The 21,258-nt window shown below is 48.0% G+C and overlaps 1 protein-coding gene across 1 annotated transcript in view; it reads right to left on the minus strand.

The window, feature by feature from the left end:
- Positions 1-21,258, minus strand: part of SHCBP1L (SHC binding and spindle associated 1 like) — a 135,023-nt gene that overhangs the window by 4,020 nt on the left and 109,745 nt on the right. Inside the window, exon 9 of the mRNA XM_075320607.1 lies at positions 17,440-17,565. Within this exon, the coding sequence (XP_075176722.1) occupies positions 17,440-17,565 (126 nt within the window). The remainder of the gene's footprint in view (positions 1-17,439; positions 17,566-21,258) is intronic.

The raw sequence follows: 21,258 nt of genomic DNA on the forward strand, positions 1-21,258 counted from the left end.
ATATATATATATATATATATATATTATTTTTATATATATATTATTTTTATATATATATATATATATATATATATATATAAAAATAATATATAATATGATATATAATATATAATATAGATATATATATAATATAGAGAGAGATAAAAATTAGTGCCTTGCGAAAGTATTCGGCCCCTTTTGAATTTTCAACCTTTTCCCACATTTCAGGCTTCAAACAAAGATAAAATGTTAATGTTCTGGTGAAGAATCAAGTGACACAATTGTGAAGTTGAACGATATTTATTGCTTATTTTAAACTTTTATAATGAATAAACTGTAAATTGGTGCGTGCAATATTATTCATCCCCTGTAAGTGAATACTTTGTAGCGCCCCCTTTTGCTGCGATTACAGCTGCAGTCTCTTGGGGGATGTCTCTATCAGTTTTGCACATGGAGAGGTGAAATTCTCGCCCATTCTTCCTTTGTAAACAGCTGGAGCTGAGTGAGGTCGGATGGAGGCGTTTGTGAACAGCAGTTTTCAGCTCTTTCAACAGATTCTCGATTGGGTTCAGGTCTGGACTGTGACTTGGCCATTCTAACACCTGGATACGGTTATTTGTGAACAATTCCATTGTAGATTTTGCTTTATGTTTGGGATCATTGTCTTGTTGGAAGACAAATCTCCGTCCCAGTCTCGGGTCTTTTGCAGACTCCAACAGGTTTTTTTTTCAAGAATGGTCCTGTATTTGGCTCCATCCATCTACCCTGTCCCTGCTGAAGAAAAGCAGGCCCAAACCATGATGCTGCCACCACCATGTCTGACAGTGGGGATGGTGTGTTCAGAGTGATGAGCTGTGTTGATTTTACACCAAACATATCATTTGGCATTGTGCCCAAATAGTTTGATTTTGGTTTCCTCTGACCAGAGCACCTTCTTCCACATGTTTGGTGTCTCCGGTGGCTTGTGGCAAACTTTAAACTATACTTTTTATGGAAATCTTTGAGAAATGGCTTTCTTCTTGCCGCTCTTCCATAAAGGCCAGATTTGTGCAGTGTAGACTGATTGTTGTGCTATGGACAGACTCTCCCCCCTCAGCTGTAGATCTCTGCAGATCATCCAGAAGGATCATGGGCCTCTTGGCTGCGTCTCTGATCTGTCTTCTCCTTGTGTGAGATGACAGTTTGGATGGACGCCCGGGTCTTGGTAGATTTGCAGTGGTATGATTTTCCTTCCATTTCAATATGATCGCTTGCACAGTGCTCCTTGGGATGTTTAAAGTTGTGGAAATCTTTTTGTAACCAAATCCTGCTTTAAACTTCTCCACAACAGTGTCACGGACCTCCCTGTTGTGTTCCTTGGTCTTCATGATGCTCTCTGCACTTTACACAGAACACTGAGACTATCACAGTGCAGGTGCATTTATATTGAGACTTGATTACACACATTATATTTATCATCATCAGTCATTTAGGATAACATTGCATCATTCAGAGAGCCTCAATCAACTTCTGGAGGGAGTTTGCTGCACTGAAAGTAAAGGGGGTGAATAATATTGCACTCCCCACTTTACAGTTACCTTTTTTTTAAAAAAAAAAAAAAAAAGCAAATATCGCTCACCGTCACAATTGTGGTCCCACTTGTTGATTCTTCACCATAATATTACATTTTTTTATCTTTATGTTTGAAGCCTGAATTGTGGGAAAAGGTTGAAAAATTCAAGGGGGCTGAATACTTTCACAGGCATTGTATATTTGGCTTTAGTGCACGGAACAAAGCCTAATGTTCAAAAAAGCTCAGACTTTTTACAGTGTTCACAATTAGGCAATTTATATTTTTGATTTTTATTATTGAACAACTATAGCGGTGTCTGTCAATCCGAACGGTTAGAGGTTTTCCACTACTAAATTTAACCCCTTCTCATATGACCCAACTGTTCTTAATAATCATTTTCCCAATATACTTCTATTACCTGCCCAGCTCCTGTAAGTCTATATCTGTTTGGCTTGTTTATTATTCTGTTGTTCTTGCTCTGCTACTTCCGATCTGGGGACTGGAATCGGGAACATTGCACAGGGCACATCACAAGTGGGGGCGGAGCTTCCCCTGGTGGGGGCGGAGCTGCCCCTGAGTGACAGCAGTCTGCATGTGCATGCTCACTCTACGTCTCCATGTTTCCGCTGTGATGTGCTGCTTATTAGATGGTATATCCCAGGGCTTAACAGTAGAAGGGACGGCCCTTCATAGCGTCAGCAGTCAGTCTGCACCACACGTGATAAACTTTCTAATAACAAGCAGCACATCACAGCGCTTGTCAGCTGTAGGGATGGCGCTTCACATCATCGTCCGGTTGGAGGCATAGAGGAGAGAGGTGTGATCTGAGCCTCCGTGCCCACACTGCTGTCACTCACTGAGGCAGCACCAACCCCACTAGTGAGGTGCCTTGTTCAGTTTGCCCGATTCTGGTCCCCAGATGAGATGTAGCAGAGCCAGAACAACAGAGTAATAAAGCAGCTACTCAGACATAGGCTTACAGGAGCAGGCCAGGTAATAGAACTAGATTAGGACATTAAGCTCCGATGAGAAGGGGTTAAATTCATAGTGGAAAATCCCTTTTGAGAAACCTGACTATTTAGAAGTAGCACTGCGCTTTTCTCTACTTTAGGTCTCGTGCACATGTTGAGTATTGGGGGTGTTTTTTACCACAGTATTTGTAAGCCAAAACCAAGAGTGGAAGAATGAAATAATAGAAACACGGGCACCACTTCTGCATGTTTGTTACCCACCTACAAATACTGAGGTGAAACACTCAATGTGTGCATGAGGCCTTATATCATCTGTGTGCAGAATTATTAGGCAACTAAATGAAAAATGTAAACTGCTCCATCTGAATTTTTTAATGTGGTAAAGTGACATAAATCAGTTGAGAATATCAATGACCAATAACAGTCGCCCTTCTTTTTGATAAGTCCTAAGTAGTGATGGGCGAACCCGAAATGTAAAGTTCGGGTTCATACCGAATACATGGTGTTCGTGCACACGACCCCTAAAATGAGCTTTCTGGGAAGTTCTTGTTACAGCACATTATGATTACACGTACAGGTCCCACAACGCGTCCTGCAAACTCTGTCTCCCAGTCGCTTCTGCTTCCAAGTCCGATCATTCCTGTGCCGCCGGTAACCACCACTGACTTACAGGACCTGCCATGACGTCATAGCCATGTGACCAGTCTGGTGTGAATGTTGTACAGACATTGGGTTAGACTGGTCACATGGCTATGACATCATGGCAGGGCCTGTTAACTTACGGTGCTATGCACTGCACTGCTCGTTACTCGGTAGTCTTCGGCAGTTTTCCTGGTGACCTCAGGGTTCACCCGAGTCCATGGCTCATGGACTCGATTGAACTTTGACTGTGCGAATCTCGCATCACATCACCCGGTACAGTGCACACTGTCCTGACAGGAGCGGTCGGCTGCATCTATTTCCATGCAGCTGAGACACTCGTGTCCGGAGAGTGTCAGTCCATGCCGGGTGATGCTGATGTGGGACTGCATTAGTCATACGTTATGTTACGGGCTGTCGGTGAGGTTCTTGCGGCTGAGGCTAAGTCCTGTAATGGGGCTTCTGAGCATGTGCGAGCTTGCAAGCAGGCTTTTGTTCTAAGTCACCTTTTGCTCCCTCTGAGCATGCTCGCTACGTGGCAATCGTCGATTGGTCGTTATCCGAGATCACATGACTATGACATGTCGCTTCCTGATTGTCCGTGGCTGACATTATCGTTGACACGGGATCACATGACCTTGACATGCTGGCTGCTGATTGGCCGCGGCTGACGTCACTGATGACACGGGATCACATGACCGTGACATGTTGGCTGCTGATTGGTCGCGGCTGACGTCATTCATGACGAACTCGCTGGTGATTGGATTGAGCCAGGAGTGTATCCGTCTTGTGGGAGGTGCTTTGTCTATATAGGACCCTGCAGCTCGGTGCTCAGACAGACGTTCTTGGTGCATGCATGGGGTAGACGCCTCATGTGTGATGTCCAATATTACCCGCATCCTTGCACTTTAGTGGATCGGGTTAGGCAGGGACTCTGCACTCACTAGCTTACACGAGTGCTCGCCTCCATCCACCTTATTGGAGCCGGGTTAGGCAGGGACATCGCACGCACCGCCCTCAGTGTCTCTGATTTGTCTGTGCGGCTAGCATTGAGCGCTCACTGACTCCTTAGGTGTGGTTAGCACAAGGAGTTCAGACAGGGGCTTCACTGAGCCTAGACAATACGGATAGTACTGTCTGCACCTACACACTCCCTATACGCTGCTATCTCTAAGACCTGGATAGAGGCTAGCAATAAGGGATCTCCGTGACCTGTAACTGTTTTCCCATCTGCATTCACAGGGTTTTTACATCTATACTCCTGTGACATTATTAGCTACCTTACCAGTGTGAAGTAACACTGGTGTTGGTTAGTGGACTGCGGTTGGGGCAACCATCCGCTTATGTTTTGTAGTTCCTGTAATTGGGCAGGCACTACATGTCCACCTACCATATTATTTGCATTAATATACTAGCTGCAATCTTATTCTACACATTTCTGTGACGTAACAGAGGTCTGTGGACCACGGTTGGGGTACCTATCTGCTTTCATTTTGTAGTCCCTGTAATTGGGCAGGAGCTACAGGTCCATCCTTATCTCTCTGTCAGCATTTCTCCTTAAAGTTGCCCTAAACCGGTTTCGCTGTGACTTAACAGTGAGCACCGCTTTAGGTTCTAGTGGCACTGTGAAGCAACAGTGACAGTAACGCTGAGATGGTACGGTAACCCTTTCCTTTGCTCTCGCCAGCAGCAGATTATTCTGCACGGTGGGCCCTGACTGCTAGATAGCTTATTATTCCCTATCAGTGGGCAGTCCCGTAACATTACGTCTGAGCCAAGGGCCTGGCTGGGATGGCAGAATTTCAACACTTACACCGCTACATACAGCAGCTTGAGGCTAGGCTTCAGGCTGTTGAGGTGAAACCTCAAGCTACTGTGGTGACTCCAACTCATGCTCCTCAACTTGCCCTGCCTAATAGGTACTCAGGCGAAACCAAGTTATGTCGAGGCTTTCGTGAATCAGTGCCAAATGCACTTGGAGGTGAATGCCTCTCTCTTTCCATCTGAAAGGGCAAAAGTAGGCTTTATAATATCGCTACTCCAAGATAAAGCCTTGGAATGGGCAACTCCTCTGTGGGAGCGTAATGATGTAGAGACTCAGACTGCCACGTCTTTCCTTAAGGCTCTGAAGGCAGTGTTTTTGGGGCCCCAGGTTACCCATGACGCGGGTCTGCGTTTATTAGACCTGGTACAGGGTCTTTGTCTACCAGTTTGTATGCCATCACATTTCGTACTCTGGCTTCTGAGTTAGAATGGCCAGAGAGAGTCTTGATACCCATTTTTTGGAGAGATTTAGTGGGTTATGTTAAGGACGCTCTTGCCACTAGAGAGGTTCCACCTACCTTGGAGGAGCTCATCACAGTGGCAACGAGAATTGACGTACGTCATAAAGAGCGCAAGCTAGTGTCTATACCATCTCGTCCTAAGACAAAACTCATCCCTGACCTTTCGGTCTCTCAGGCATCTGGCACTACATAAGAGAACTTACCTACTCCTATGTAGTTAGGACGTACTTCTCCTATGTCCCGTAAGGCTACACCTCCTATCTGTTTTGTATGCCGTCGTGTGGGACATTATGCCAATAGATGCCCTACTCATCAGGGAAACTCCCTCGTCTAATAACTATAAGAGGGGAGTTGCTAGACACGTCCTCATCACCCTCTAAATGTTTCTTTCAAGGAGAGCTATCCTTTTCCTCTACTGTCTTGGCTATAAGGCTATGTGCCCACGCTGCGGAAAATGCGCGGATTTTGCCGCGGATTTCTCGCGGAAATGCCGCAGATTTTTCAGAAATCTGCAGCACAGCTACTCCCCAGCCATTTCTATGGCATTTGGGAAATGCTGTGCCCACGCTGCGGATTTTTCCGCAGCGGAAATCATGCGGATTTCCGTGCGGGAAAAATCTGCAGCATGTCAATTATTGTTGTGGATTTACCTGCGGATTTTGCCTATACAATTGAATGTAAAAAAAAAAAAACGCAAAATCCACGTCAAATGCACACAAAATCAGCACCTATGAAAAGGTGCGGATTCTGGGGGAATGCTGCGGATTTAGCTGCAGAAAGATCCGCAGATACAGAGTCCCGTGGGCACATAGCCTTAAGGCTTTTGTGGACTCATGGGCAGATGGGAATTTTGTTTCTTCCACGTTTATCACGAAACACAAGATTCCTTCTGTTATTTTAGCAAGTCCTATCCTGGTGCGTGTTGTCAATGGGACTGTTTTATCAGAGTCGATTACATTGAAGACTATTCCCTTACCTCACAATCATGTAGAGGAAATTTCTTTTCTGGTTTTACCTGAGGGTATTGATGACATACTCTTAGGCCTGACAGTATCATCAAATGGGGTTCTAAGTGTCATTCCCACTGTCTGTTGCACCTAAGACAGTTGCTTCAACTGCAATCCCTGATATGTCTCCATTACAGACTCCATATCTAGAGTATGCTGACGTCTTTTCAAAAACGGGCGCAGAGAAACTTCCTCCACATAGGCCCTATGATTGCGATATTGACCTCATCCCGGGTTCTGTACCACCTAAGGGCAGAGTTTATCCGTTGTCCATACCCGAGACTGAGGCAATGGCTGCCTACATCAAAGACAGTTTGGAGAGGGGCTTTATTCGCAAGTCCGTCTCTCCTGCTGGGGCTGGTTTCTTTTTTGTGCGCAAAAAAGAGGGAGATTTGCGTCTTTGCATTGATTACAGGGGTCTTAATGCTATTACCATAAAGAATAAGTACCCTTTACCCCTTATATCGGAGCTGTTTGATAGGCTTCGTGGGGCTCGTGTGTTTACAAAGTTGGACCTGCGGGGAGCTTATAACCTGGTGCGTATCCGAGAGGGTGACGAATGGAAGATCGCATTTAACACCAGAGACGGTCATTATGAATACTTGGTCATGCCTTTCGGGTTATGTAATGCTCCCGCAGTGTTTCAAGACTTTGTAAACTACGTATTTAGAGATGTTATTGTCATCGGTTGTAGTGTATTTGGATGACATACTGATCTTTTCACCAGATCTCGAAACATACCGTCAGGATGTTATCCGAGCTCTCTCTCGTCTAAGGGAGCACTCGCTGTTTGCCAAGCTTGAGAAATGCGTCTTTGAGCAGGCGTCTCTACCCTTCTTGGGCTATATCATTTCTCATATGGGCTTGGCAATGGATCCTGGTAAACTGCTTCCCAGTTCTGGCGTGAACTCTGTAGACTTTTACAGATAGAATTGAACATCTCCTCGGCTTATCATCCGGAGACTAATGGATTGGTCGAACGAACTATTCAGACTCTGATTATCTATTTAAGACACTTCGTGTCAGAGAACCATGATGACTGGTCCTCACTACTTCCCTGGGCCGAATTTGCCCTTAACAACTCTGTGGCAGAAGCAACGGGGCAAACGCCTTTTGTCCTCAATAGTGGACAACATCCTCGGGTACCACTGCCTTTTCCTTCTACCTCTTCTTCGTCTCAAGTGATAGACTGGGCAACTAATGCCAGAGAAGTTTGGGATCAAGCCCAAGGAGCGATTCAGGCTGCCAAGGATCGCATGAAAATGTTGCGGATCAGTTCCGCTGTCCTACTACAGTGTTTTCTTTTTCGCTCCTAATTGGGAGACCCAGACAATTGGGTGTATAGCTACTGCCTCCGGAGGCCGCACAAAGTACTACACTTAAAAGTGTAAGGCCCCTCCCCTTCTGGCTATACACCGCCCCGTGGGAGCACGGGTCCCCCAGTTTTTGCTTTGTGCGAAGGAGGTCAGACACGCACGCATAGCTCCACTATTTAGTCAGCAGCAGCTGCTGACTATGTCGGATGGAAGAAAAGAGGGCCCATACAGGGCCCCCAGCATGCTCCCTTCTCACCCCACTTTCTGTCGGTGGTGCTTGTTAAGGTTGAGGTACCCATTGCGGGTACGGAGGCTGGAGCCCACATGCTGATTCCTTCCCCATCCCCATTAGGGCTCTGGGCGAAGTGGGATTTTACCGGTCTCCAGGCACTGAGACCGTGCTCCATCCGCAGCCCCTGGAGAAGCCGCTGGATATGGAGCTGAGTATCGTCAGGGACATGGCCCTGCTCCATCAAGGTACTCTGTGTCCCCGTGCATACGCGCGCACACCGCAGCATTGCTGGGTGTGTTAGTGCGCCGGGGACAACAGCGCTGCTGCGCTTGTGCCATTTCCTCACTTCAGCTTAGCTGAGTGGGTAGACTCAGGGAGAACGGTCGCGCCGGCCGCTGGGACTGCGACGCGGCTGGGACTTGTGGTGCGCCGGGGACTTCCGCGCTGACCGTGCATATATCACGGCCGCGCTTATTACTACAGTCCCCGGCTTTTGCGGCCTACTTCGTTCGTTCCCGCCTCCGCACCTGCCAGTCAGGAGGAGGGCGGGACGCTGTACAGAGCATCAGCGCTGAGGGCTGGAGTCTGTTTTACATACTCCAGCCCTCACACCAGGACGCAGTTTCCCGCACTTTGTTTGTGGCACGCCCACGGTCCGCCCCTCTTCACAGAACGCCGGCAGCCATTCCTGCCTGCACGCTGAGCTGCAGAGGGGAGACGGGGAGACCCAGACACGGGATTCTACGGCCTCATACCCGCTGTTCAGCGGGCGGTAAGCAGCCCTCAAGGGCTCACCCCCACTTGTGCCGTTTGTATACTGAGTATTTTGTGTTTGCAAATACTTTGTACTGTACGGTCGCTGGTGATTCTCGGCTATATACCCTCCTAGATTACAAGGAGGCAACAGCATGTCGTCCGCAAAACGCAAGGGTGCCAAGGCACAGACATTATATGCTGCCTGTACCGCATGTGGGGCTGCTCTACCGGCAGGTTCCACTGACCCCCATTGTGTGCAGTGCTCGGCCCCTGTGCAACTTGCACAGCCGGGGCCTCTGCTGGACGTGACCCAGAGTGTACCACCTGTGAATGCTGTCCAGGTGACAGAAACGGAGTTTGCAGCTTTTGCTGACAGATTGTCTATGACCATGTCAAAGATTCTTGAAACATTGCAGTCTAGACCAGTAACTCAGACCATGGACACTGTGGCATCATTGCTCCCTGGTCCCCCTCAGCTGGAACACTTCCAAGCTCCGGGGGTGTCACATGCACCCCAGGGTGACGATTCTGACTCAGACAACAGTCCCAGACAACCTAAGCGGGCTCGTTATGTGGGGCCCTCAACTTCGTCTCACTGGTCAGGATCCCAGCGGGACGAATCTATGGGTGATGAGGCGGATGTAACTGATCAAGATTCTGATCCTGGGACCGCTCTCAATCTGGATACACCGGATGGTGACGCCATAGTGAATGATCTTATAGCGTCCATCAATAGGATGTTAGATATTTCCCCGCCAGCTCCTCCTGCGGAGGAGGCAGCTTCACAGCAGGAGAAATTCCATTTCAGATATCCCAAGCGTAAATTAAGCACTTTTCTGGACCACTCTGACTTTAGAGATGCAATCCAGAAACACCACGCTTATCCTGAGAAGCGGTTTTCTAAACGGCTTAAAGATACACGCTATCCTTTTCCCCCTGACGTGGTCAAGGGTTGGACCCAGTGTCCCAAGGTGGACCCTCCAATCTCCAGGCTTGCAGCTAGATCTTTAGTTGCAGTAGAAGATGGAGCGGCACTTAAAGATGCCACTGACAGGCAGATGGAGCTCTGGCTGAAATCCATCTATGAAGCTATTGGAGCGTCGTTGGCGCCAGCTTTTGCAGCCGTATGGGCACTCCAAGCCATTTCAGCTGGGCTTATACAAGTCGACTCGGTCACACGTACATCTGCCCCGCAGGTGGCACCATTGACCTCTCAAATGTCTGCATTCGCGTCTTACGCGATTAATGCTGTCCTGGACTCTACGAGCCGTACGGCGGTGGCGTCAGCCAACTCCGTGGTTTTGCGCAGAGCCCTGTGGTTGAGAGAATGGAAGGCAGATTCTGCTTCCAAGAAGTGCTTAACCAGTTTGCCTTTTTCTCGTGACCGATTGTTTGGGGAGCGTTTGGATGAAATCATTAAACACTCCAAGGGTAAGGACTCCTCCTTACCTCAACACAGACAAAACAAGCCCCAACAAAGGAGGGGTCAGTCTGGTTTTCGGTCCTTTCGAGGCTCAGGCAGGTCCCAATTCTCCTCGTCCAAAAGGACTCAAAAGGATCAGAGAGGCTCAGATTCTTGGCGGACTCAGTCACGCCCAAAAAAGACAGCAGGAAGAACCGTTACCAAGACGGCTTCCTCATGACTTTCAGCCTCCTCTCTCCGCATCCTCGGTCGGTGGCAGGCTCTCCCGCTTTGGCGACATTTGGCTGTCACAGGTCAAAGACCGTTGGGTGAGGGACATTCTGTCTCACGGGTACAGGATAGAGTTCAGCTCTCGTCCTCCAACTCGTTTCTTCAGAACTTCCCCACCGCCCGACCGAGCCGATGCTCTGCTGCAGGCGGTGGCCGCTCTAAAGGCGGAAGGAGTGGTGACTTCCGTTCCTCTTCAGGAACAAGGTCACGGTTTTTACTCCAATCTGTTTGTGGTGCCAAAGAAGGACGGGTCCTTTCGGCCCGTCCTGGATCTAAAGTTGCTCAACAAACACGTAAAAACCAGGAGGTTCCGGATGGAATCTCTACGCTCCGTCATAGCCTCAATGTCTCAAGGAGATTTCTTAGCATCAATAGACATCAAAGATGCTTATCTTCACGTGCCGATTGCGCCAGAGCATCAGCGTTTTCTACGCTTCGTTATAGAAAGCGAACACCTGCAGTTCGTAGCGTTACCTTTCGGGCTGGCAACAGCCCCTCGGGTCTTCACCAAGGTCATGGCAGCAGTAGTAGCTGTCCTGCACTCGCAGGGTCACTCCGTGATCCCGTATTTGGACGATCTACTTATAAAGGCACCCTCTCAAGAGGCATGCCAACACAGTCTGGACGTGGCACTGAAGACTCTCCAGAGTTTCGGGTGGATTATCAACTTTTCAAAGTCAAATCTAACCCCGACCCAATCACTAACATATCTTGGCATGGAGTTTCATACTCTCTCAGCGATAGTGAAGCTTCCACTGGACAAGCAGTGCTCTCTGCAGACAGGGGTGCAATCTCTCCTGCAGAACCAGTCCCACTCCTTGAGGCGCCTCATGCATTTCCTAGGGAAGATGGTGGCAGCAATGGAAGCAGTCCCTTTCGCGCAGTTTCATCTGCGCCCTCTACAATGGGACATTCTCCGCCAATGGGACGGGAAGTCGACGTCCCTCGACAGGGATGTCTCCCTCTCTCAGGCAGCCAAGGACTCTCTCCGATGGTGGCTTCTTCCCACCTCATTGTCAAAAGGAAAGTCGTTCCTACCCCCATCCTGGGCGGTGGTCACGACAGATGCGAGCCTATCAGGGTGGGGAGCAGTGTTTCTTCACCACAGGGCTCAGGGTACGTGGACTCAGAGAGAGTCCACCCTTCAGATCAATGTTCTGGAAATCAGAGCAGTCTATCTTGCTCTGCGAGCCTTCCAACAGTGGCTGGAGGGCAAGCAGATCCGGATTCAGTCGGACAATTCCACAGCGGTGGCGTACATCAACCACCAAGGGGGAACACGCAGTCGGCAAGCCTTTCAAGAAGTCCGGCGGATTCTGACGTGGGTGGAAAACACAGCATCCACCATATCCGCAGTTCACATCCCAGGCGTGGAAAACTGGGAAGCAGACTTTCTCAGTCGCCAGGGCATGGACGCAGGGGAATGGTCCCTTCACCCGGACGTGTTTCAGGAGATCTGTCGCCGCTGGGGGATGCCGGACGTCGACCTGATGGCGTCACGGCACAACAACAAGGTCCCGGTTTTCATGGCACGGTCTCACGATCACCGAGCTCTGGCGGCAGACGCCTTAGTTCAGGATTGGTTGCAGTTCCGACTACCTTATGTGTTTCCACCTCTGGCATTGTTGCCCAGAGTGCTTCGCAAAATCAGGTCCGACTGCCGTTGCGCCATTCTCGTCGCTCCAGACTGGCCAAGGAGGTCGTGGTACCCGGATCTGTGGCATCTCACGGTAGGACAACCGTGGGCGCTACCAGGCCGTCCAGACTTGCTGTCTCAAGGGCCGTTTTTCCATCTGAATTCTGCGGCCCTGAACCTGACTGTGTGGCCATTGAGTCCTGGATCCTAGGGACCTCAGGTTTATCTCATGATGTTGTTGCCACCATGAGACAGGCTAGGAAACCATCCTCCGCCAAGATCTACCACAGAACGTGGAAGATATTCTTATCTTGGTGCTCCGCTCAGGGAGTTTCTCCCTGGCCATTTGCATTGCCTATTTTTCTTTCCTTCCTGCAGTCTGGGTTGGAAAAAGGTTTGTCGCTTAGGTCCCTTAAAGGACAAGTCTCTGCGCTATCCGTATTCTTTCAGAAGCGCCTGGCGCGACTTCCTAAGGTACGCACGTTCCTGCAAGGGGTTTGTCATATCGTTCCCCCTTACAAGCGGCCATTGGAACCCTGGGATCTGAACAAGGTTCTAATTGCTCTCCAGAAGCCACCTTTCGAGCCTATGAAGGAGATTTCCTTTTCTCGGCTTTCACAGAAAGTGGCTTTTCTGGTGGCGGTCACGTCTCTTCGGAGAGTGTCAGAGCTGGCGGCGTTATCTTGCAAATCTCCCTTCCTGGTGTTTCACCAAAACAAGGTAGTACTGCGTCCAATTCCAGAGTTTCTTCCCAAGGTGGTATCTTCCTTTCATCTCAATCAGGATATCACTTTACCATCTTTGTGTCCGCATCCAGTTCACCAATTTGAAAAGGGTTTGCATCTGTTGGACCTGGTGAGAGCACTCAGGATCTACATTTCCCGCACGGCGCCTCTGCGCCGTTCGGATGCACTCTTTATCCTGGTCGCTGGTCAGCATAAAGGGTCGCAAGCTTCCAAATCCACCCTTGCGCGGTGGATCAAGGAACCAATTCTTCACGCCTACCGTTCTGCTGGGCTTCCGACTCCTTCTGGACTGAAGGCCCATTCTACCAGAGCCGTGGGTGCGTCCTGGGCATTACGGCATCAGGCTACGGCTCAGCAGGTGTGCCAGGCGGCTACCTGGTAGAGTCTGCACACTTTTACCAAGCGTTATCAGGTGCATACCTACGCTTCGGCGGATGCCAGCCTAGGTAGACAAGTCCTGCAGGCGGCCCACCTGTAAGAAAGGGCTGCCTGACAGCCCGATCACGAGGTATTCTTTTACCCACCCAGGGACTGCTTTTGGACGTCCCAATTGTCTGGGTCTCCCAATTAGGAGCGAAAAAGAAGAAGGGAATTTTGTTTACTTACCGTAAATTCCTTTTCTTCTAGCTCCAATTGGGAGACCCAGCACCCGCCCTGTTTTTTCTTAGGGTATTTGTTTTTCGGGTGCACATGTTGTTCATGTTGATAAGTTACGTTCTCCGATATTGTTTATCGGATTGAATTTGTTTTTGAAACAGTTATTGGCTTTCCTCCTTCTTGCTTTTGCACTAAAACTGAGGGACCCGTGCTCCCACGGGGGGGTGTATAGCCAGAAGGGGAGGGGCCTTACACTTTTAAGTGTAGTACTTTGTGCGGCCTCCGGAGGCAGTAGCTATACACCCAATTGTCTGGGTCTCCCAATTGGAGCTAGAAGAAAAGGAATTTACGGTAAGTAAACAAAATTCCCTTCTTCCCCAGGGGATTTTGTGTAGCTCTCTGCAAAAAATGTGAAATTAAGAACTCAGTCATCCAAATTCTCTCCACAGTTTTTGGGTCCCTATGAGGTGCTCCGACAGGTTAATCCTGTGGTATACCAGTTGAAATTGCCCTCACGTCTTCGGATCCATGACAAGTTTCATGTGTCTTTGTTGAAGCCCACGATCCTTCCTCATGTGAGAGAGGCGAAGTCTCCTTCTTCAGACTCCTCTCAAAGCAGCTATCCTGTACGAGTGATTGTGGGTACCAAATCGTCTCGTAGACGCAGGTATTTTCTAGTTGATTGGGAGGGGTATGGTCCAGAACATCGCCCTTGGGAGCTGGAGGAGGCCATTGATGCTCCCGACCTCATTGCTGCCTATCTGCGCCGCCAGGAGAGGGGCCGTGGAGGGGGGGGGTACTGTTACGGGCCGTCGGTGAGGTTCTTGCGGCTGAGGCTCAGTCCTGTAATGGGGCTTCTGAGCAGGCTTTTGTTCTAAGTCACCTTTTGCTCCTTCTGAGCATGCTCGCCACGTGGCAGTCGTCGATTGGTGATAGCTTATTATTCCCTATCAGTGGGCAGTCCCATAACATCTTAGGGGGAATACCAGCTTTTTATTCTCAGATGGTACTAAGCCCGAAATTCATGGTGTCACGCCAAATTAGACATGGCCACCATGAATTTCTAGTAAACAGTAAAAAAAATATTTTTTTTTATTAGAAATAAAACAAAAAAAATTTAGAGCCTTCACCTTTATTATAATAAAAAAAAATTCTTAGTCCAACGTAGTCCACAGGGAAAGCCATGTCAACTCTGCTTCATTACTCTGTACAGAGCAAGAAACAGGCTGACAGTGAGTGGATGATTCCACTCGCATCGGTATCAGCTGGTACAGCCTGACACTCTCCGGACAGGAGAAATACATGTAGCCGACCTCTCCTGTCAGGACAGTGTGCAGCCGTACCGGGTGATGCCGATGCGACACTCGCACAGTGACAGTCAAAGTTCAGTTAACAGGACCTTCGATGACGTCATAGCCATGTGACCAGTCTGTAAGCCAATGTTTGTACAACATTCACACCAGACTGGTCATATGGCTATGACGTCACGGAAGGTCCTTTAGTCAATGGTGGTTACCCCGGGGGAACAGCAATGATCGGACTTGGAAGCAGAAGCGGCTGGGAGACAGAGTCTGCAGGACGCGTTGAGGGACCTGTAAGTATAATGACAATGTTTATTATTAACTATATTCTTTATTTTACAGCCCCACCGCCCCATACCATAACTGTAAAGCCCGTTCGGTGTTCAGACGCAAGTTCACGTTATCTCAGAACCCGAACTTGATTTTTACAAAACGTATGGGTGAGGCTACCGAACACGAATATCGGAGGGTTTGCCCATCATTAGTCCTAAGTCTTCTATCCATGGAGTCTGTCTGTTTGTTAATCAAATTTTTAGGCAGCACCGACCACAGTTTTTCTTTCACTTAAAACCTCCCATTTAAGAAAGGCCCAAAAGTTCCCATCAGGGTTTAGGTCTGGTGAGGAAGGGAACATTCTTTCATCGTTAAGGTTTTTACTGGAAGCCGAGCAGTGGAGACTTCGAGGCTGCAATGGAGCGTTGTTTTCATGAAAATCATGGTTTCCTTGAAAGATGTAGGCTTTTTCCTGTACCACTGCTTGAAGAAACTGTCTTCTAAAAACTGGCACTAGCTTTGAGAGTTAATTTGAGTCCTTCAACCTGAAAACATCCAACTAGCACATCTCTAATACCAGCACATTGCAGTTCCTCCTCCACCATCCTGGAGTCAAAGTGGAAGACCGTTCTGGTAACTGATCCAGCCACAGCCCATTCATCTGGTCCTGCAAGTCATTTTCATCTCATCCGTCTATAAAACCTTTGAAAAATCTGACTTGAGATATTTCTTTGACCAGTCTTGACATTTCTTCTTCTGTGTCTTGTTCGGTAGTGGTTGGTTTCAGCCTCCTCACCTCGACCGTGTCTCTGAGCACTTTGTACTTCTGGCTTCCAGGGAGTTCGCAGCTCTGGAAAATGAAAGCACTAGAAGATAATGGCTTCCTGGTGGCTTCACATTTGATTTTTCTGAAATCTTCAGCATTTAATGTGAATTTTTTTTTTTTTTTTTTTTTTTTTTTTAAATCCTGTTGACTAAAATTTGCAGCAAAACTTTTGATGGTTCTGTGATCAAGTTCCAATATCTGAATAATTTCAAGAGTGCTGCATTGCTCTTAAAAGTCAAATCTAAAGCTGGGTTCACACTAAGCGACAGCGACAACGACGTCGCTGTTACGTCACCATTTTCTGTGACGTAATAGCGACCTTGTAAGTCGCTGTTATGATCGCTGCTTAGCTGTCAAACACAGCAGAAGCAGCGATCATAACGTCGCTGTGCTACATGTGCAGAGAGCAGGGAGCCGCGCTTAGCGCTGGCTCCTTGCTCTCCTAGGTACAGTACACATCGGGTTAATTACCCGATGTGTGCTGCAGCTACATGTCACAGTGCAGAGAGCAGGGAGCAGCGCACACTGCTTAGCGCTGGCTCCTTGCTCTCCTTGCTACAGTATACATCGGGTTAATTACCCGATGCGTACTGCAGCTACATGTGCACAGAGCAGGAGCCGGCGCTGGCAGCAAGGGCGGAGGCTGGTAACGAAGGTAAATATCGGGTAACCAGGGAAAGGCCTTCCTTTGGTTACCCGATGTTTACCTTGGTTACAGCTTACCGCAGCTGCCAGACGCCGGCTCCTGCTCCCTGCTCACTTCATTTCGTCGCTCTCTCGCTGTCACACACAGCGATGTGTGTGTCACAGCGGGAGAGTGACGACCAAAAAATGAAGCTGGACATTCAGCAACGACCGGCGACCTCACAGCAGGGGCCAGGTCGTTGCTGTATGTCACACACAGCGACAGCGACGGGACGTCGCTGCAACGTCACAGAAAATGGTGACGTAGCAGCGACGTCGTTGTCGCTGTGTGTGACACCAGCTTTACAGTCCGTTAAATCTGCTTTTTGGCCCATTGTGCCTAAGGAAAACAAGCTGCCTAATAATTCTGCACTGTCAGATAAAGGGTGTTGTATCCTTAGGCCACATCCTCCCTCACTACACAAATACACATCACCTCATCTGCTTCATCCAATGAGTATTCAAATTTATACAGCTTGGAAAAAATCTGCATAAAAATGATGTGGTGAAAATACTCCCTTGCCTAATAAAAGTGTAAACCGTGTACAGTAAATACTGGATATGACATACTGCGTACAACCCTAAAAATCTCATTACACATTCTGTAAATTTTCCATGTGCTAATTGATCTGCAGTTCTAAATCAAAACATTTGCAACATGTAAATTCCCTTGTGCAGAATTCATTGTGGACTTCATGCTTTATGATGTATCGATGAAATTCTCAACAAAGTTCACATGTAACATGCAGATTTTGATACGGAAATGCTACAGAAAATCCACATCAAATCGGTGACTATACCCTTGCAAAATAGGATGATGTTGTTCTTATGGGAAAAATGTGCAAAGATATTTCCTGTCAAATCTGATGGAATCCCAACATATGGGAACAGGGCCTTAACGTCTTGTGACGTACACAAGTGTACTAACTGCTGTATGTAGCCTCACCTTTATCTTAATTCCACCTCCTTGGGTGCTTGCCAAACCATCTGTACACTTGAACTTGTTACATTTGTGAATCTTGTTTCTGTCGAGTCTGGCGACACTTCCTGGATATAATTCAATACCTGCTCCCTAAAAGTAAAGATTTTTGTACAATTAAGGGACATTTATTTTTCTAAATGGATGATTTATTGCTAAGCATTAGTGAAAAGAATTCCCTGGATGCCAGACTCACGTGAATATACTTATATAATTACATACTGTATACTTTTTCTCACAAGTATGTGATACCTTTCAATATTTTTTTTCTTTAACAGAAAATGTGCACATATTATATAATAAGTTACAAACCACTTTTACACATCAGTATTTGTGAGCCAAAACACAGAAGTGCAAAGTTTACCAGGTTATGTTTTTCCAACCATGGTTTTGGCTTATAAATAATTATTACTTAATACTGATGTGTACTCACAGCAGAAAAGAGGGCAACCAGTCCAGTCAGCCCAGGCCAACACATCTATGCACAAACCGGCTGCAGACAAACCTCACCATGGTGGACACTTCACAGGTGCAAGGTAAATTGCACACTAGTGGCGTGCATAGGGCGCTGTTCACACTCGTATGCGCATGGTGTCCAGCCAGCAACCTATTACCACGCCCTTACTATTAGATTAAGCGGGTTACCCGGACACTACTCACTGCAGCACACGAGGGACAGACACTCCACTATGCACGGCCGTATTAAGAGGCCCGGCTGCACCCCGTATAAAGTGCAGAAATATATGAGGTATTAGTAAATTGGCCAATGTACATAAGCCTGCAAGAGGTTTGTCTGCAGCCTGTTTGTGCATAGATGTGTTGGCCTGGGCTGACTGGACTGGTTGCCCTCTTTTTTGCTGTGAGTATATTACATTTTTGGGGGAGTTTTTCTCCTCTTTTTGTTGCTATTTTTAATACTGATGTGTCAGAGACGATAACTTAGAAAATAAGATCCCACTATGTAAACTAGGATACAAGAATGATCATTCAGAAGAGAGAAGGTGAGTGTTATCCATGTGTCAAGCAATAGTGAAGCCTCCTGAGATCCATCTTTGCTGTGGGGTTGCTTTTCTTCCAGTGTGTGGACAGACGGACAGACGCTGCCTAGGTGATACACGTTATATGCAGGCAGAAAATGTTTTATGTTGGAAATTGCCATTACGTTTGGCACAACTATTTCCCCTTCTGAAGACGGGAATGTGGCTGGTTAATGTAAACGAACGTCCCTAATGCCGTCCAGTCCTAGGGGACGAGAGTGTGGAGTGGTTGTTTTCCCGAACATAAGAACATATGGAGATGGTATTGAATTTTGTTTGTTTGTTTTTTTTTAGAAAACTAGTGAGGCAAGGTAAAAACAGCCCCAAATGCAAATTATACCCCTCAGCTGCTGTGAGTGTACAAAAACACATGGGGCTGCAGTTTGGGGAGGATTTATTAGAGACAAAACCCAAGAGGGCAGAACTTCCCCAGACAATAAAGAAGACCCCTTTCACGGAGTTCATCTCTGCTGCACTGCTAGGACCAGGCTTTCTGATAGTGGGATTACTGGAGAACACTGTGCACTCATGGTGGGACAGACCTGTGGCAAATGCATCCCCCCCCCGATGCTGCGATATAGGTTGTAATTAAGCCAGATGCTAGATTTTAGGAGCATAACACCCTTACTGATTATTATGGCCAGCACAAGTAAATAGTGCTGGAAGATGAGGTATGACAGGGCTGTTTGGCATCAATGCAGAAAACCCACCGCTGGATGTCACAGACTAGGCTAGGCCAGCTTTGGACAGCACTCCCGGCTGACCGTGGTGCACGGCTGTGTGCACATGCATCCATGCACATGCATCCATTCCTCGGTGCTAGTGTAGGCTTTTTGCAGGAGGAGTCGTACTTCTGAATAAGGCTACTTTCACACATCAGTTTTCTGCATTCAGGCACAATCCTTTTTTTTCCTGATGCAAAGGATCCGGCAAAAACGGATGCAAACTGTATCCACCGGATCCGGTTTTTAACGGATCCGTTATGCCGGATGCGTACAAAACCGGATCCGGTGGATACGGTTTGCATCCGTTTTTGCATCCGGTTTGTCCTTTTTTTTGAAGGATCAGCTTTTTTAATTAATTTGGTGCATGCGCAGTTTACAAAAACGGATCCGGTAGCCGCATCCATTTTTTACCGCATTGCGCCGGATCCGGCGTCCATAGGCTTTCATTGTAAAACACGCCATATCGCGCCGGATCCGGCGCGATGCGGTTTTTTTGCCGGACAAAAAAACGTTGCAAGATACGTTGCCTCCGGCCGCCGCTTTGATAAATTTTGCCGCATCCGGAAAAAAACGGATGCACCGCAAAGCCATCCGGTACAATCCGGTACCAATGCAAGTCTATGGGGAAAAAACGGATGCGGTACCGGATCCGTTTTACCCGTTTTTTTCCGGATTGAACCTGATGGCAAAAAACTGATGTGTGAAAGTAGCCTAACAGTATTAATTTTGCCCATAGTGTACTGGAAAAAAGAGAATTTTGTTACTTACCGTAAATTCTTTTTCTTATAGTTCCGTCATGGGAGACCCAGACCATGGGTGTATAGCTACTGCCCCTGGAGGACACACAAAGTTACTACACTCAAAAACGTGTAGCTCCTCCCTCCTAGCATATACACCCCCTGCTAGCCAGATCTAGCCAGTTTAGTGCAAAAGCTGAAGGAGGACATCCACCCACAAGAGAGACAGAGTAAAAACCGGAAGAACCAGAACCTCTGTCTACAACAATAACAGCCGGTGAAGACACACGGAACAAGAAACCTGCCAACAGGCATAGGGAGGGTGCTGGGTCTCCCATGACGGAACTATAAGAAAAAGAATTTACGGTAAGTAAACAAAATTCTCTTTTTCTTTATCGTTCCTATGGGAGACCCAGACCATGGGACGTTCAAAAGCAGTCCATGGGTGGGAATAAACAGACAACTGAGAAGCAGGCAAACCTAACTTCACAAATGGGCGACAGACGCCGGAAAAATGCGTCTGTCCAAGCCCACGTTTGCCAAAGCATGAGCATGCGTTGGGAGTGCTTCGAAAAAGCATGCAGACTAATTTGAGCTGCAGTCTGACAGACCTATTGAGCCGCAACCTGGTGCCTGAAAACCCAAAAATAAAGGCGCCGACAGGTCTGACCAAATGTGCCCCGATCCCCAGCGGGGAAGGCACCTGAGTACACTCATAGGTCTCGGAAATGGCCGACCTAGGCCAACATCAGGGTCAGCTTAGATGCCGAGAGACCGTTACACTGACGACCAGTCAGCACTAGAGAGGTGCACCGCCTAATAACGGCGGTGCGAGACACATAGATCCGGAGCGCCCGCACCAGATCCAGGATATGCAACGCTTCCTCAAGCGATGAACAGGAGCCGGACAAAAGGAAGGCAGGAAAATTGCCCCGGATAAGGTGGAGGCAGAAACCACCTTAGGGAAAAAAGTCCGGAGTCGGACGAAGACCACCTTGTCTTGATGCAAAAGACCAAAAAAGGGGGACGACTCCGAGAGATTGCAGCCAGAACTCTCAGGCGGGAAATTATAGCCACTAGAAGGTGTACCTTTCTGTGAAAGATGAAACAACAAAACCTCCCCAAGAGGCGCAAAGGGGGGTTTCCGGGAACCGGGAGGACCGGATTAAGGTCCCAGGTCTCCATAGGCCGCCGGAAAAGCGGAATGATGTGAGATGCGCCCTTAAAGGAGCGCACCGGAGCCAGCCGGGCGATACGCCGCTGGCACATACTGACAGGGCCGAGACC

The sequence above is a fragment of the Anomaloglossus baeobatrachus genome, chromosome 8 (genome assembly GCF_048569485.1).
Source record: "Anomaloglossus baeobatrachus isolate aAnoBae1 chromosome 8, aAnoBae1.hap1, whole genome shotgun sequence".
Classification (NCBI taxonomy): Eukaryota; Metazoa; Chordata; class Amphibia; order Anura; family Aromobatidae; genus Anomaloglossus; species Anomaloglossus baeobatrachus.